Source organism: Hydra viridissima, unplaced genomic scaffold (assembly GCF_058129835.1).
Source record: "Hydra viridissima isolate aposymbiotic clone 2 unplaced genomic scaffold, HvirCarnegie_v1 scaffold_3, whole genome shotgun sequence".
NCBI lineage: Eukaryota > Metazoa > Cnidaria > Hydrozoa > Anthoathecata > Hydridae > Hydra > Hydra viridissima.
In genome coordinates, this window is record NW_028324302.1 from 15,243,647 (window position 1) to 15,255,583 (window position 11,937).

Genomic DNA, 11,937 nt, shown 5'->3' on the forward strand with positions numbered 1-11,937 from the left:
AAAGAGGAAAAAAGATTGGCACAATTATTGCATGTATTTGTTAATTTAACACTAAAAGGAGAAAAGCTAAGAATAATTTTAATCCAATATTAAATATGTAAATTGTAAAACTATGATATAGTTTAATAATAATCAAAAAATAACTTTAACTCTTCACTTGTAGATTGTTCTTCTGATTTTTTCTTTTCAAAATCAATTTCTATTTAAGTTATCTTAAACTAAATTAAACTGATAATTTATAAAAATACCTAAAATAGAGAATAAAAAAAAAAAAAAGAAAAAAAAAAAAAGAAACTGCAGAATTGGAGAAACTTATAACTGTTTGTGTTCCAACTTATGTAACTTAAAGTTATCATATCTTACAGATATTACAGTATTTTTCTTTGTAAAATTTTCTTTAAACTTTTATTTGTAGGTATAACCACTCATTAATTCTTCTTATTTTTAAAACCAATATACTTAAGAAATATTTACATAATAAACTGGCTTATGAAATCATATCTATTGAAATAAAAAAGACAATAAGGGTAAAAAATTCTATTACATCTTAATAAATACAACAACAAAAATTATATTACATTTCATTAGTTTTTGTATAAATACTCAATTTAACAGCATGTGTCTGATTTATACACACAAAAATTCATCAAAATAAAATACAGCTTAAAAGATTTAACTTGAAGACAAAAAGATTTTAAATTCAACTAATTTCAACCATTCATCATGAAACTTTATTTTTAATAGAAACGGTTGAAATTTTTTCTTGTGTCACACTATTTGTTAAATATTTTATTATCTTTTAACTTGTAGCACAATTAACACGTGGTTCATCGTTTTCATCACCATCTGATAGTGTAGGTATATATCCCATAGTCCTAAGCATTTCATCTAATGGATCAGAGTTCATATTTGTTTGATTAGAGCATACTAAATTTTGAGTATTTTGTGTTAGTTTCTTTGAATCATATTGTGGACTCCACAAGCGTACAACTGGATCAATACCACTTGTTGCAATTAAGCAAGCTGTTGGATGAGGTTGTAAACAGTTAACAATAGACTCATCACCACGCAAAGCTTTCACAATATTAGCAGTTGCTCGTTCCCAAATAAATATGCATCCACAGTCACTTCCTGCAACAATATATTGGCCATAGCTACCAAAATAATTTGCCTCCTTTATATCTGTTGTTATATTGCATGTACCAACAAAACGAGTTGAGTAATCATAAGATTTTTCCCGCCTAGAAAGTTCTTCTTTGTTATTAAATTTGTATTCAGGCAGATAAACGCCATGATCATTATCTGAATCTGAATATAAAAAAAAGAAACTTTTATTTGAAACACTTTTTTAAAAATTATGAACTATAACACTAAAAAGAATTATAACACCAAAGGAAAATAATGCATTTAGTAGAGTCTCTTAAAAGCTACTTTTATAGCAAACTAAGAACTAATAACAATCATAATAATTTTGTTATTAAAAAATTTTAATTAACAACAGTGTACAGTGTACTTTGTTTACCACTGTGAAAGAATCTACAAACAAATATTTTATTTCTTCCTTAAACAGAGTCTTTACAGTCAGTTTAAATTCATATTAGAAGCTTACAAATATTTAATAAACAATATGAGAAATTAACTAATATATAATACATTTAAAGTAGAGAATATTGATTTAAATGATTTCTTTTTGAAACTTTTCATAAAAAAAATAAAGTTCATAAAACTGAGTACAAAATATCACCTGCTTTTTTTGCAATGATAGATTTTCTTATATCTGCCTCTAATTGCTTAGCAGTACCACTTTCTGCTTGTTCTGGAAACTTTTCTTTAAACAAGTCAAAGCATTTTAAAGCATCTTCATGCATCTTTAATTCTTGAAGACATTTCACTTGTCTCAAGAAGGCCTTATGATGCAATGGGTCAAGAGCCACAGCTGTTTCACTATCGCGTAAAGATGAATATAAATCACCGTTCCTATAAAACAGAAAAATTTGTAACATAAAATGCAAACAAATGTACAGTTTTGAAACCTAACTTTATAACTATGAAATTTCTTCATTATTAATGAAAAAAGTTCACCACTTGCGCTGAAGCAAAGCAGCCGCTCTGTTTGCCAATAAAACTGAATTGCTTGGGTAAATTTTTAATGCTTCATTGTAGTAAATAACAGCTTGATAGTAATTTTTTTTTGAAAATGCTTCATTTCCTTTAACTTTAAAGCTCATTGCTTTATCACGTGAAATATCACTGCTTATAATATTTGGTGGTGATTGTCTGGTAGTATAAGTAGAACTCAACAAATTATTTGCACTTGCTTTGAAGTTATGTTGAATTTCATTAGATGTTGCACAATTTTTATCACTAGGAGCTTTTAACTTAAAAGAAAGTTTTTTTTCAAGTAAATTATATGAGTATATATGATCTCCTCCAAGATTTTGAAGAATTTCTGCTCCATTTGGACTGAAAGCTAGATGAGTTGTAACAAACAATCTTCGCTTAGAAACTTTTGAAGTTCGAGGAAGTAAATGACCTGGAGCAAAATAATCCACACAATTTTCAAATAAAGTTGAATTTGTTGCTCTATTCTGCTTTACCATTCGTCTGTCAAATAGACGCAGATAAGCATCATTGCAACCAACAGCAATGAGTTCTGGATGAGTTGGATGAACTTGAATACATTTGACTTCACTAGTAAGCATTACTTGTTGTCTGAGATTTATAAAAATATTAGAACATGAGGAAGAGCATTCATGGTAGGGTTCTCTTAAATCGAACTCTCTAAAGTCAAGAACAAACTTTAAAATACCATTAAAGGAGATAATAAAATTAAAGGAGAAACTTTAAAATAACATTAAAGGAGATAATAAAATTAAAGGAGAAACTTTAAAATAACATTAAAGGAGATAATAAAATTAAAGGAGAAACTTTAAAATAACATTAAAGGAGATAATAAAATTAAAGGAGAAACTTTAAAATAACATTAAAGGAGATAATAAAATTAAAGGAGAAACCAGAGTTGTTACGGCATATTATGTCTGGCAGATCTGTCGACATATTTTTAGACATATTTTACATAGACATAAAATATGTCAGAATTATTTTTCTGTCCTCTTACTTTGACATAACTTTATGTCTGAAACATTTTCTGCCGACATAAAATATGTCAGAATTATTTTTCTGTCCTCTTACTTTGACATAACTTTATGTCTGAAACATTTTCTGCCGACATAAAATATGTCCGAAATATTTTTCTGCCTACCAACTATGACATAATTTTATGTCTAAAACATTTTCTGCCGACATAAAATATGTCAGAGACATTTTTCTGTCCACTTACTTTGACATAATTTTATGTCAGAGACATTTTCTGCCGACATAAATTATGTCAGAAACATTTTTCTGTCCACTTACTTTGACATAATTTTATGTCAGAGACATTTTCTGCCGACATAAATTATGTCAGAAACATTTTTCTGTCCACTTACTTTGACATAATTTTAGGCCTGAGACCTTTTCCGCCCGACAAATTATGTCAGAAATATTTTCTATCCACATATTTTAACATAATTTTATGTCTGAGACATTTGCTGTTTCTTATTTTAGAAGAAAAAATCGTACAACTTTATTGCTCATTTTAGATTAATTTGACGAGTAAAACAAAAGTTTCGATTTCCCCTTGTTAGAATGTAAAAACTTAGTCTCAAACTTAGTTTTTATTATTGAATGTGGTTTTTATTATATGGCGTCCTGTGCCGCACTAGAAATTATGTTAAGTAGAAAGGAAAGTAGAACTTTTAAAGGGTCGAACCATTTACAGCATAAATTCTACGATCTAATCGTCTGCAACATAATAAAAATAGAAAATAATTCTTTTTCAGAATATTTATATCCGTTCCATGATAGGTCGAATAATTTATGGTCGAAGCAAACCTTATTAAAAATATAGTTTTTCACCAGCGCGGCGTTTCAGGTTAAAATAGATTAACCACAGGACGAACGACAATTTAAAGCAGCGGTTAGAATACAATTTTAGCCGTAAGAAAATATCTGGCCAACGTTTATCTTTTAATTTAATCGAACCGTCAGAATCGTGGAGTCTTTTGACCCAAATGCAATTCAGTTGTAGATTTTTATATCACGGCCGTTTAATCTATTCTCAAAATTAACTTTGACTTTTTGTGCTAGAATTTTGTCAAGTACTTTGCTAACACAAAATCTAAAAGAACTTTATTACGTTATAAAAAAATTTTTTTTTTGTTTCGACTCTAAAAAGGTTTTCAGAACTCGATTCTTGCACTGGGGCGCCATAAAAAATTGACTAATAGAAAATGTGAAACGTTTAGTTTTTTAAACAAATTTTATTTTATCAATCAAATCTAGATTATTTTTTACCACCATGATGGAGTCTAAGAAATCATTTGAAATGCGAGTACGTAGATGGCTATAAACCAAAGCGAATCCAGAGAAATCACGTTCAACTTTTACGCTGGAGAACGCTGCACCGTAAACTACTTGCGAGATTTCATAAGGCCGATTCCATTTTGTTTTCTGGTTTTTCTTCCAGTACGCAAGAATGTTGAATTCAACGTCTAATGACACTCGCGGTTCATTAAGAGTCCATTTTAAAATTAATTGACGAATATCTTGATCTGACTCTAAAGCTGCATTAGCAACATCTTGTCTGGTTCCTCCTCCAGTATATTCAATAAAACGGCGTACTTTTTCAGCATAAATTTCTTCTGAGTTCATAGGAATCATCTCTTCAGAAGTATTTGAGGAATATGACGCATTTAATTGTATGGATTCTTCTGTTGATGAAAAACTTGATTGTTCTCGTTGAGTACAAAGTTTTTGATGAACTTTGATTAGCTGTATAATTCCTCTATTCAACATTTCTGTATTAAACAGTTGATGACCCGATGTAAAGCAAAATCTAGGATCCATAACTAAAGCAGCAATAAATGCTTCACATTTAAAAAAAACTTGTTCTCGTGTATTGATTGCGTTGGTCAGTAGCATTTTTAATCCCAAATCACCTGCTGGAACGTCCTCAATTCCTATTTTCATTTGAATCCATCGAACGTAGAATTCACTAATTGATAATTTTGCGGATTGAAAATCCATCATAGCCGAATGTATTGGTAAAAATGCATCGAAATATTCATCTATTAAACTCCATGAAGCATCATTTAATTTTAATTGGTCGTGTCTTAGCCTTTGATATGCTTCTGCATTGGTATGGAAATCTTCTATCATCAAAAACGTGGAATCCCAGCGTGGTTCAATGTCTACACGAGGTTTTTTTAGATTTTTAAATGTTTGAATATATGCTACTTTCTTGGATTCGATAGCAACTTTTCTGATGTTATTTAATGCATCTTCAAACATTGATGTTACGTCCTTAGCAGCTAGCTGACACACATGTGCGCCACAAAACATGGCTGAACAGAACGATCCAACTGATTTTTCAACACAAACAGTTTGGGCTTCACTATAATTCCCTTCTTCATTCTCTAAAGCGCCAATATCAATTTCCTCGTCTTCGAAATCTATAAATTCGTCACCATAAATTTCAAGGATCACTTTCATTTGAACTTGTGCATTTTGAAGAATTTTTGAAGCCTTCGTCATGTTTTTTCCTTGATCTGTGCAAGTTGCGTAGATATCATTAGCACATTTTCCAATTTTTCCAATTACATTTTCTAACTGAGCAGCTAAAATTTCGCCAAACTGTCGACTTTCTTGAGTAAGTATGCCTAAGGTTCTGTCAGCTATTTGCCCGTCCTTCACATATCTACAGCTAACTCCAAACACGTTTCTTCCATATCGCGACGCACTATCAAACATCAACGAGACAAGAACATTTTCAGTTTCTTCTCTTATGAGCGAAAAAATATTTTCACACGCAAGTTGAATGTAGCGTTTCATGCTGTGACGATTTATAACAATTTTGAATTCTTTGAGTGCATTTTTCACTAAAGACAATTGTCCGATTTCATCAGCTGACGCGAAAGACAAGTTACGGTTCATCATTAACTTAATCATTTCTCTAATTAATTGATTTACATCAACATCCAGCTTGATTCGTTTAATTAATTGAATCTCATCGTTATTTCGATTCCTTGTAGCCGAAGTAGTTTCAACTAAGTCAATTTTGCCAGCTTTTTCTTTGTGTTTTCGAAGAAGGTGATCTTTGAGGTTACTTAACTTGCCTTTGTAAAATTTTTTGCACATTTTACACTTTCCTCCTTCTTTACTAATTTCAAATTGACTTTTCACTTGTTTGTGCAATAAATTATTCTCCATATTTGTCTTTAAATCTTAAGGAAAACAAAAACAGTGACAAGAAAATAGTTATTCCAAGATCTATTTATACCACAGGACAATCGTTTAAACTGCGAAAAATGAATAATTAGATTAATAATCGTTTTTTAATGCGGCTGGGAAAATCGTTTTAATGTCTCAAACGTAGAAGCGAGCATTCCAAGTCGTCATATTTTAGTCGTTTTAATTGACAATTAAATTCAGAGTTGCCAACATTTTTTACATGTGAAATGCCAGAAGCGTGAATGTAAAATGCCATAATAATGCCCTTTTTCATATCGCGGCTGTTTCAAAATGATTCCGTCACTTTATTTTGAACAAATTTCATCAATGAAATCAACTAGTTAATCTTCGGATCGGAAGTCAAAAGTTGTTTTTAATTATCCTTAAAAATTCTTGAGGGGCAAAAATTAATTTCAACTTTTTTTCCAAAATAAATTCTTTTTCGAGAACTTAAATTTTTCTGTGTCAAAATGCCAAAATAAAGGTAAATGGCCATAAAGTACCATTGGATAAAAAAAAAATGCCAATTTTCCAAATATTAGCAACCTATAATGCCATGTGGTTTGATTGAGGAGAGCAGACACATAAATATTTGATTCTAAGGCATTTAATTGCCATTTAATTTGTTTGAGTTGTATCATTTACAATCTGAAAAGGGATATTTTCTCTTTAAAAAACGTGTAAGAGAAAAAAAAATTTTAACAACCAAACATTATCATTGATATTTGTTTTATTTGGAATAAATTTTCGGTTAAGATCACTACTCTTCAAAAAACGATTCTGACGGTTCGGTTAAATTAAAAGATAAATTTTGGCCAGAATTTATGCTGTAAATGGTTCGATCCTTTACAAGTTCTACTTTTCTTTCTACTTAACATAATTTCTAATGTGGCACAGGACGCCATATAATAAAAACCACATTCAGTAATAAAAACTAAGTTTGAGACTAAGTTTTTACATTCTAACAAGGGGAAATCGAGACTTTTGTTTTACTCGTTAAATTAATCTGAAATGAGCAATAAAGTTGTACGATTTTTTCTTCTAAAATAAGAAACAGCAAATGTCTCAGACATGAAATTATGTCAAAATATGTGGATTGAAAATATTTCTGACATAATTTATGTCGGCAGAAAATGTCTCAGATATAAAGTTATGTCAAAATATGTGGACAGAAAAATGTTTCTGACATAATTTATGTCGGCAGAAAATGTCTCAGATATAAAGTTATGTCAAAATATGTGGACAGAAAAATGTTTCTGACATAATTTATGTCGACAGAAAATGTCTCAGATATAAAGTTATGTCAAAATATGTGGACAGAAAAATGTTTCTGACATAATTTATGTCGACAGAAAATGTCTCAGACATAAAATTATGTCAAAATATGTGGACAGAAAAATGTTTCTGACATAATTTATGTCGACAGAAAATGTCTCAGACATAAAATTATGTCAAAGTAAGTTCGCAGAAAAATATTTCGGAAATATTTTATGTCGGCAGAAAATGTTTTAGACATAAAATTATGTCATAGTTGGTAGGCAGAAAAATATTTTGGACATATTTTATGTCGGAAGAAAATGTTTTAGACATAAAATTATGTCAAAGTAAGTGGACAGAAAAATGTTTCTGACATATTTTATGTCGGCAGAAAATGTCTCAGACATAAAATTATGTCAAAGTAAGTTCGCAGAAAAATATTTCGGACATATTTTATGTCGGCAGAAAATGTTTTAGACATAATATTATGTCATAGTTGGTAGGCAGAAAAATATTTCGGACATATTTTATGTCGGCACAAAATTTGTCTTGGACATATTGGACAGATAACAACTCTGGGAGAAACTTTAAAATAACATTAAAGGAGAAGTACACAATAACCATTATTTTCATTACCACAATCATCATCATTACTATTATATAATGATGATTAGGGAAGTTTAGATATTACAAACAACTTTCATCAAGGCAAATATAAAATATGCAAAGAGCTTGTTTAAAAAGATATTTACCTGACAGAACCATCTTCAGAACCGCTCCAAAGTAAAAATGGAAGGTGACTTGATACAGCTAATTTTTTCACTCTTCCTGAATGACATTTGAATGAATGGATTTCTGACTGTGTGAACACATCATATAGATTAACAACTCTATCAGCTGCAGAAGATGCAACAATGTTATTGGAAGAATAAGGTAAGAACTACAAGAAGTGTAAAGTTTAAATAAAAATTATCTAACTTTTCTTACAATATTTAATCAAATATTAACTTAAATTACTACAGCATTAACCAACTAAACTTCAAGAATCATTTTTATTTTTAGCCCAAAAGTGAGAAAAACCTAATCTTGAGTGTAAACTGAAGAGCATTTTTTTAAAAGGGACACTACTTTAGGATTCTTTAATGAAAATTGTAAATAAAAGTTTAACTATATTAACATGAAAAGTTATACATCTTATTTATTTTAAATTTATTTAATTCAAATGTTTAATATCATCAATTTTTTTTTGAAAGGACATAGGAAAAAGTACAACAAAACACAAGTTAATGTTTGCGACGTTAGAAATCAACATAAAAATGATTTCTAAACAATTTAAAATTAATATTTGAATTTCTTCTAAAGATCAATTAATAGTTCTTAAACTATATTATTAATTATAAATGCCAAAACTTCAACACAACATCATTATTTGAACATAAGACCATGATTTGAACTGATATCATGATTTGAACATGATATTGTTAATGTGTATCATTCTTTTATGTTACCTAATTTAGTAAGAATATTACCAATAGTAGTGATTTAAAAAAATATTTTTTTTCAAGATTTTTGTAAATAAATTATGGTGCTCTTTTAAAACTTTTAAACGTTTAAAAATTTTTAAAAGTCAAAAAATCTTTAAAAAGAAAATTTGATGGTTTTCATTTCAACTTTTTTTAAATTTCAAAAAGACCTCAAAAGATTGCTTTCTTACATTTGCTAAGAAATCTGAAATGCATGGAAGATAAACTAATTTAATTATTAAAGCTAACCTTGACAGAAAATATATTTCCCTCATGACTTGTTGATATTTTTATGTTTGCTTTCCTTTTATTGATATCCCAAAGAATAATCTGAGTATCATCAGAACCAGATACTAAATAGCTAAAATTAATTCATAACATTAATAAAACTATGGTTTTGAAAACTTACTTGATTACACTAGTGATTTCAATTCCAATAATACAGTTATTAGAATAGGAAGTATAAAATGATGATATAACTTCATAGGATGAAATCTTATTTTTAACATTTATTTGTATTTATGCATTATGTGCTTTCAAAAAAAGATCTATTTGTTAAATATAAACTATTTAACTTTCAACTATCATTATTATTTTTAAAATAACATTTTAAAATCTGCTTTAAATCTGTTTAATTTATTGCATTAGCCTTATCTATACAATATAATTTATTAGAAGTTGAAATTAATAAAATGAAAGCAGCCTTACTCTCCACAAGAACTCCATTCTAAACAATTTACACAGCCGATATGTCCCTAGAAAACAATTAAAATAAATTTAAAAAACACTAAAAAAATGATTTTTAATACAAAGTTAAAGTTTAGAGCATGAAGAAAGGATGCTTAGGTTTAGAAGTAAATTTAACTAATAAATTGTGAATTTTACAAGCTAGTAAATTACGAACAAGATGTTTCTCTAAAAAATTTAATTAGTACAAAACATTATGTATTCATTCATAAATTAAAAAAATGTAAAACTGAAAATATATCTCTTAGTTTATCTGAGGCTTAAAGACCCATATGGCCTGAAATCATTTCAGTGAAGATACTATTAGAAATGTCATCAAGAAATATTTAAAAATCAAGTCCAAAGAAAGATTCAAAAAGCACCTAGTTCAACCACAGTAAAGGAGAGACTTAAAAATAGCAAGGCACACTAACCATCTCTGGTATTGAGCTATTCAGTCATAGAAATTAATTAACTACTAGCTATTTATTCATTCAGGGTATACATTTGTATCTGTAATATTACTTGACTTTATTTCTCCTCACTAGAGTACTTAATTTTGGGATTTGTTTACTTTAAGGCCTCTAGTGGCCTTTAGTGTGATCTCTATAAGACCACATCATGTAGTGGAACTTGATGCCCAATAGCTCAATTAAGACCACTTACAACAGATTTAAAGTCCTGCAGTTCTAATTACTACAAAGAATGACCATATTGAATAGGAATGCTTTTAGCACATATTCTAAAAACTTATCTTTAACACATCTAGTCACTGGGTTTTTATCTTTTTATCTAAATGAGTTTTAAATCAGAAAATGTATAAGCTTACTTAAGAATAAGTATATGGGCTTCAAAGATGAAAACAATCTACAAATTGATTTTAAAAAGCAGAAAAGTCAAAGATTGCTTTTCTTTCACTAGTCTTTTACTATTTTTTTATTTTTAATAAAAGTTAAATATTTGAATACTTTTTCATAAAAACTTTGATTAGCGGAAAAAATATGAAAAATTTATAATCAACACACACAGAATACCTCTAACTCTTTTTCCAACCCAATAGCTTTAACAAAAGGAAATGAAACTTGAATATCTCTTTCAAACTTCTTTAAACCAATTTGCTTAAGATAAAATGAAACATAAATATTTAAATGTCATCAGGCCTAATGTAATAAACTCCATCCAGTGAGTGAATGATCTAGAAGAATTTAGACACAAAACATAATACCAACCTCTACTTCCCTTTGCTTGCAACACACTGCAATATTTCTTTGCTTACACTGTGAAAACATTTTTATTTAATAAAGTTCATTACTATGATAAAAACAATTAACACAAAAACTTTATTAACATTTTTTAAATTATTAAGATAAAAAATTAAAAGCTACAAATAAAAGCTAACTAAATAAATGAAGTAAACTAAAAGGTCAAACAAAAGGTAGTTTGATTTTTAATGAAATTAAAAATATTTTTAAAATGTTTAAATTAATTTGTATCAAGTAAATATTTTATGATTTTTCAAGTAATGAAAGGTACCTGCTATTGTCACATTTGGTTTCTACCATGACTATACATAATCATATTATGACTAATTTTATAACAAAACTGAAGTAAAGGAAAAAATATTTAGATAAACATCTAAAATATTTGGATTTATAGCAAGCAATTTACTTACAAAATACTTTAACTAAAGAAATGTGTTTACTGATTCATTTATTAAAACACTTTTTACATTAGTCAGCTTAAAATTGTGAATAATCATTAGAAATGAAAAAAAAAAAACAAAAAAAAAAAAATCAAATATTGTGCTTAATCAAGCTCAATCCATAACCCCCCTTGAGTGGTTTTTTTTTTCTTTCTAAAAAGAAACAATTATTAAGACATTTTTTAAAATTCAAATTGCAATACATAAAAAAAAAATTTTAATATGCTAAATTTACTTAAGGAGGAACAGTTTTCTCTCTTGCTTCACACTAAATGAATTCAACAATTTTCTACTTATTATTTTCAGTAATTTTTTTATTACATCAGTAATTTGAAGTAAAAGCTTATAATTTATTACACTTAAACTTCATTTAACAAGGTATAAATATTTATTATAAAT

The 11,937-nt window shown here is 28.3% G+C and overlaps 2 protein-coding genes across 4 annotated transcripts; both read right to left on the bottom strand.

Annotated features, from left to right (window-relative positions):
• Positions 1-522: 522 nt before the first annotated feature.
• On the bottom strand, positions 523-11,928 carry LOC145202363 (WD and tetratricopeptide repeats protein 1-like). Of its 3 annotated transcripts, XM_090083406.1 has the most exons (10): positions 11,774-11,806; positions 11,370-11,691; positions 11,066-11,113; positions 10,871-10,954; positions 9,819-9,865; positions 9,360-9,471; positions 8,340-8,527; positions 2,083-2,781; positions 1,745-1,977; positions 523-1,308 (listed from the first exon to the last, which is right to left on the bottom strand). In XM_090083406.1, exons 8-10 carry the CDS (start codon positions 2,700-2,702, stop codon positions 800-802), a joined length of 1,362 nt encoding a protein of 453 aa, XP_089939532.1. In that variant the 5' UTR covers positions 2,703-2,781; positions 8,340-8,527; positions 9,360-9,471; positions 9,819-9,865; positions 10,871-10,954; positions 11,066-11,113; positions 11,370-11,691; positions 11,774-11,806; the 3' UTR covers positions 523-799. The 3 variants fall into 3 exon arrangements, with proteins under 3 accessions (XP_089939532.1, XP_089939531.1, XP_089939530.1); XM_090083405.1 differs by having other exon boundaries at positions 11,370-11,928; XM_090083404.1 differs by lacking the exon at positions 11,774-11,806 and having other exon boundaries at positions 11,066-11,147; positions 11,370-11,457.
• On the bottom strand, positions 4,292-8,029 carry LOC149891160 (uncharacterized). The gene has a single exon (XM_090083403.1). It carries the CDS (start codon positions 6,307-6,309, stop codon positions 4,351-4,353), a length of 1,959 nt encoding a protein of 652 aa, XP_089939529.1. The 5' UTR covers positions 6,310-8,029; the 3' UTR covers positions 4,292-4,350.
• Positions 11,929-11,937: the final 9 nt, after the last annotated feature.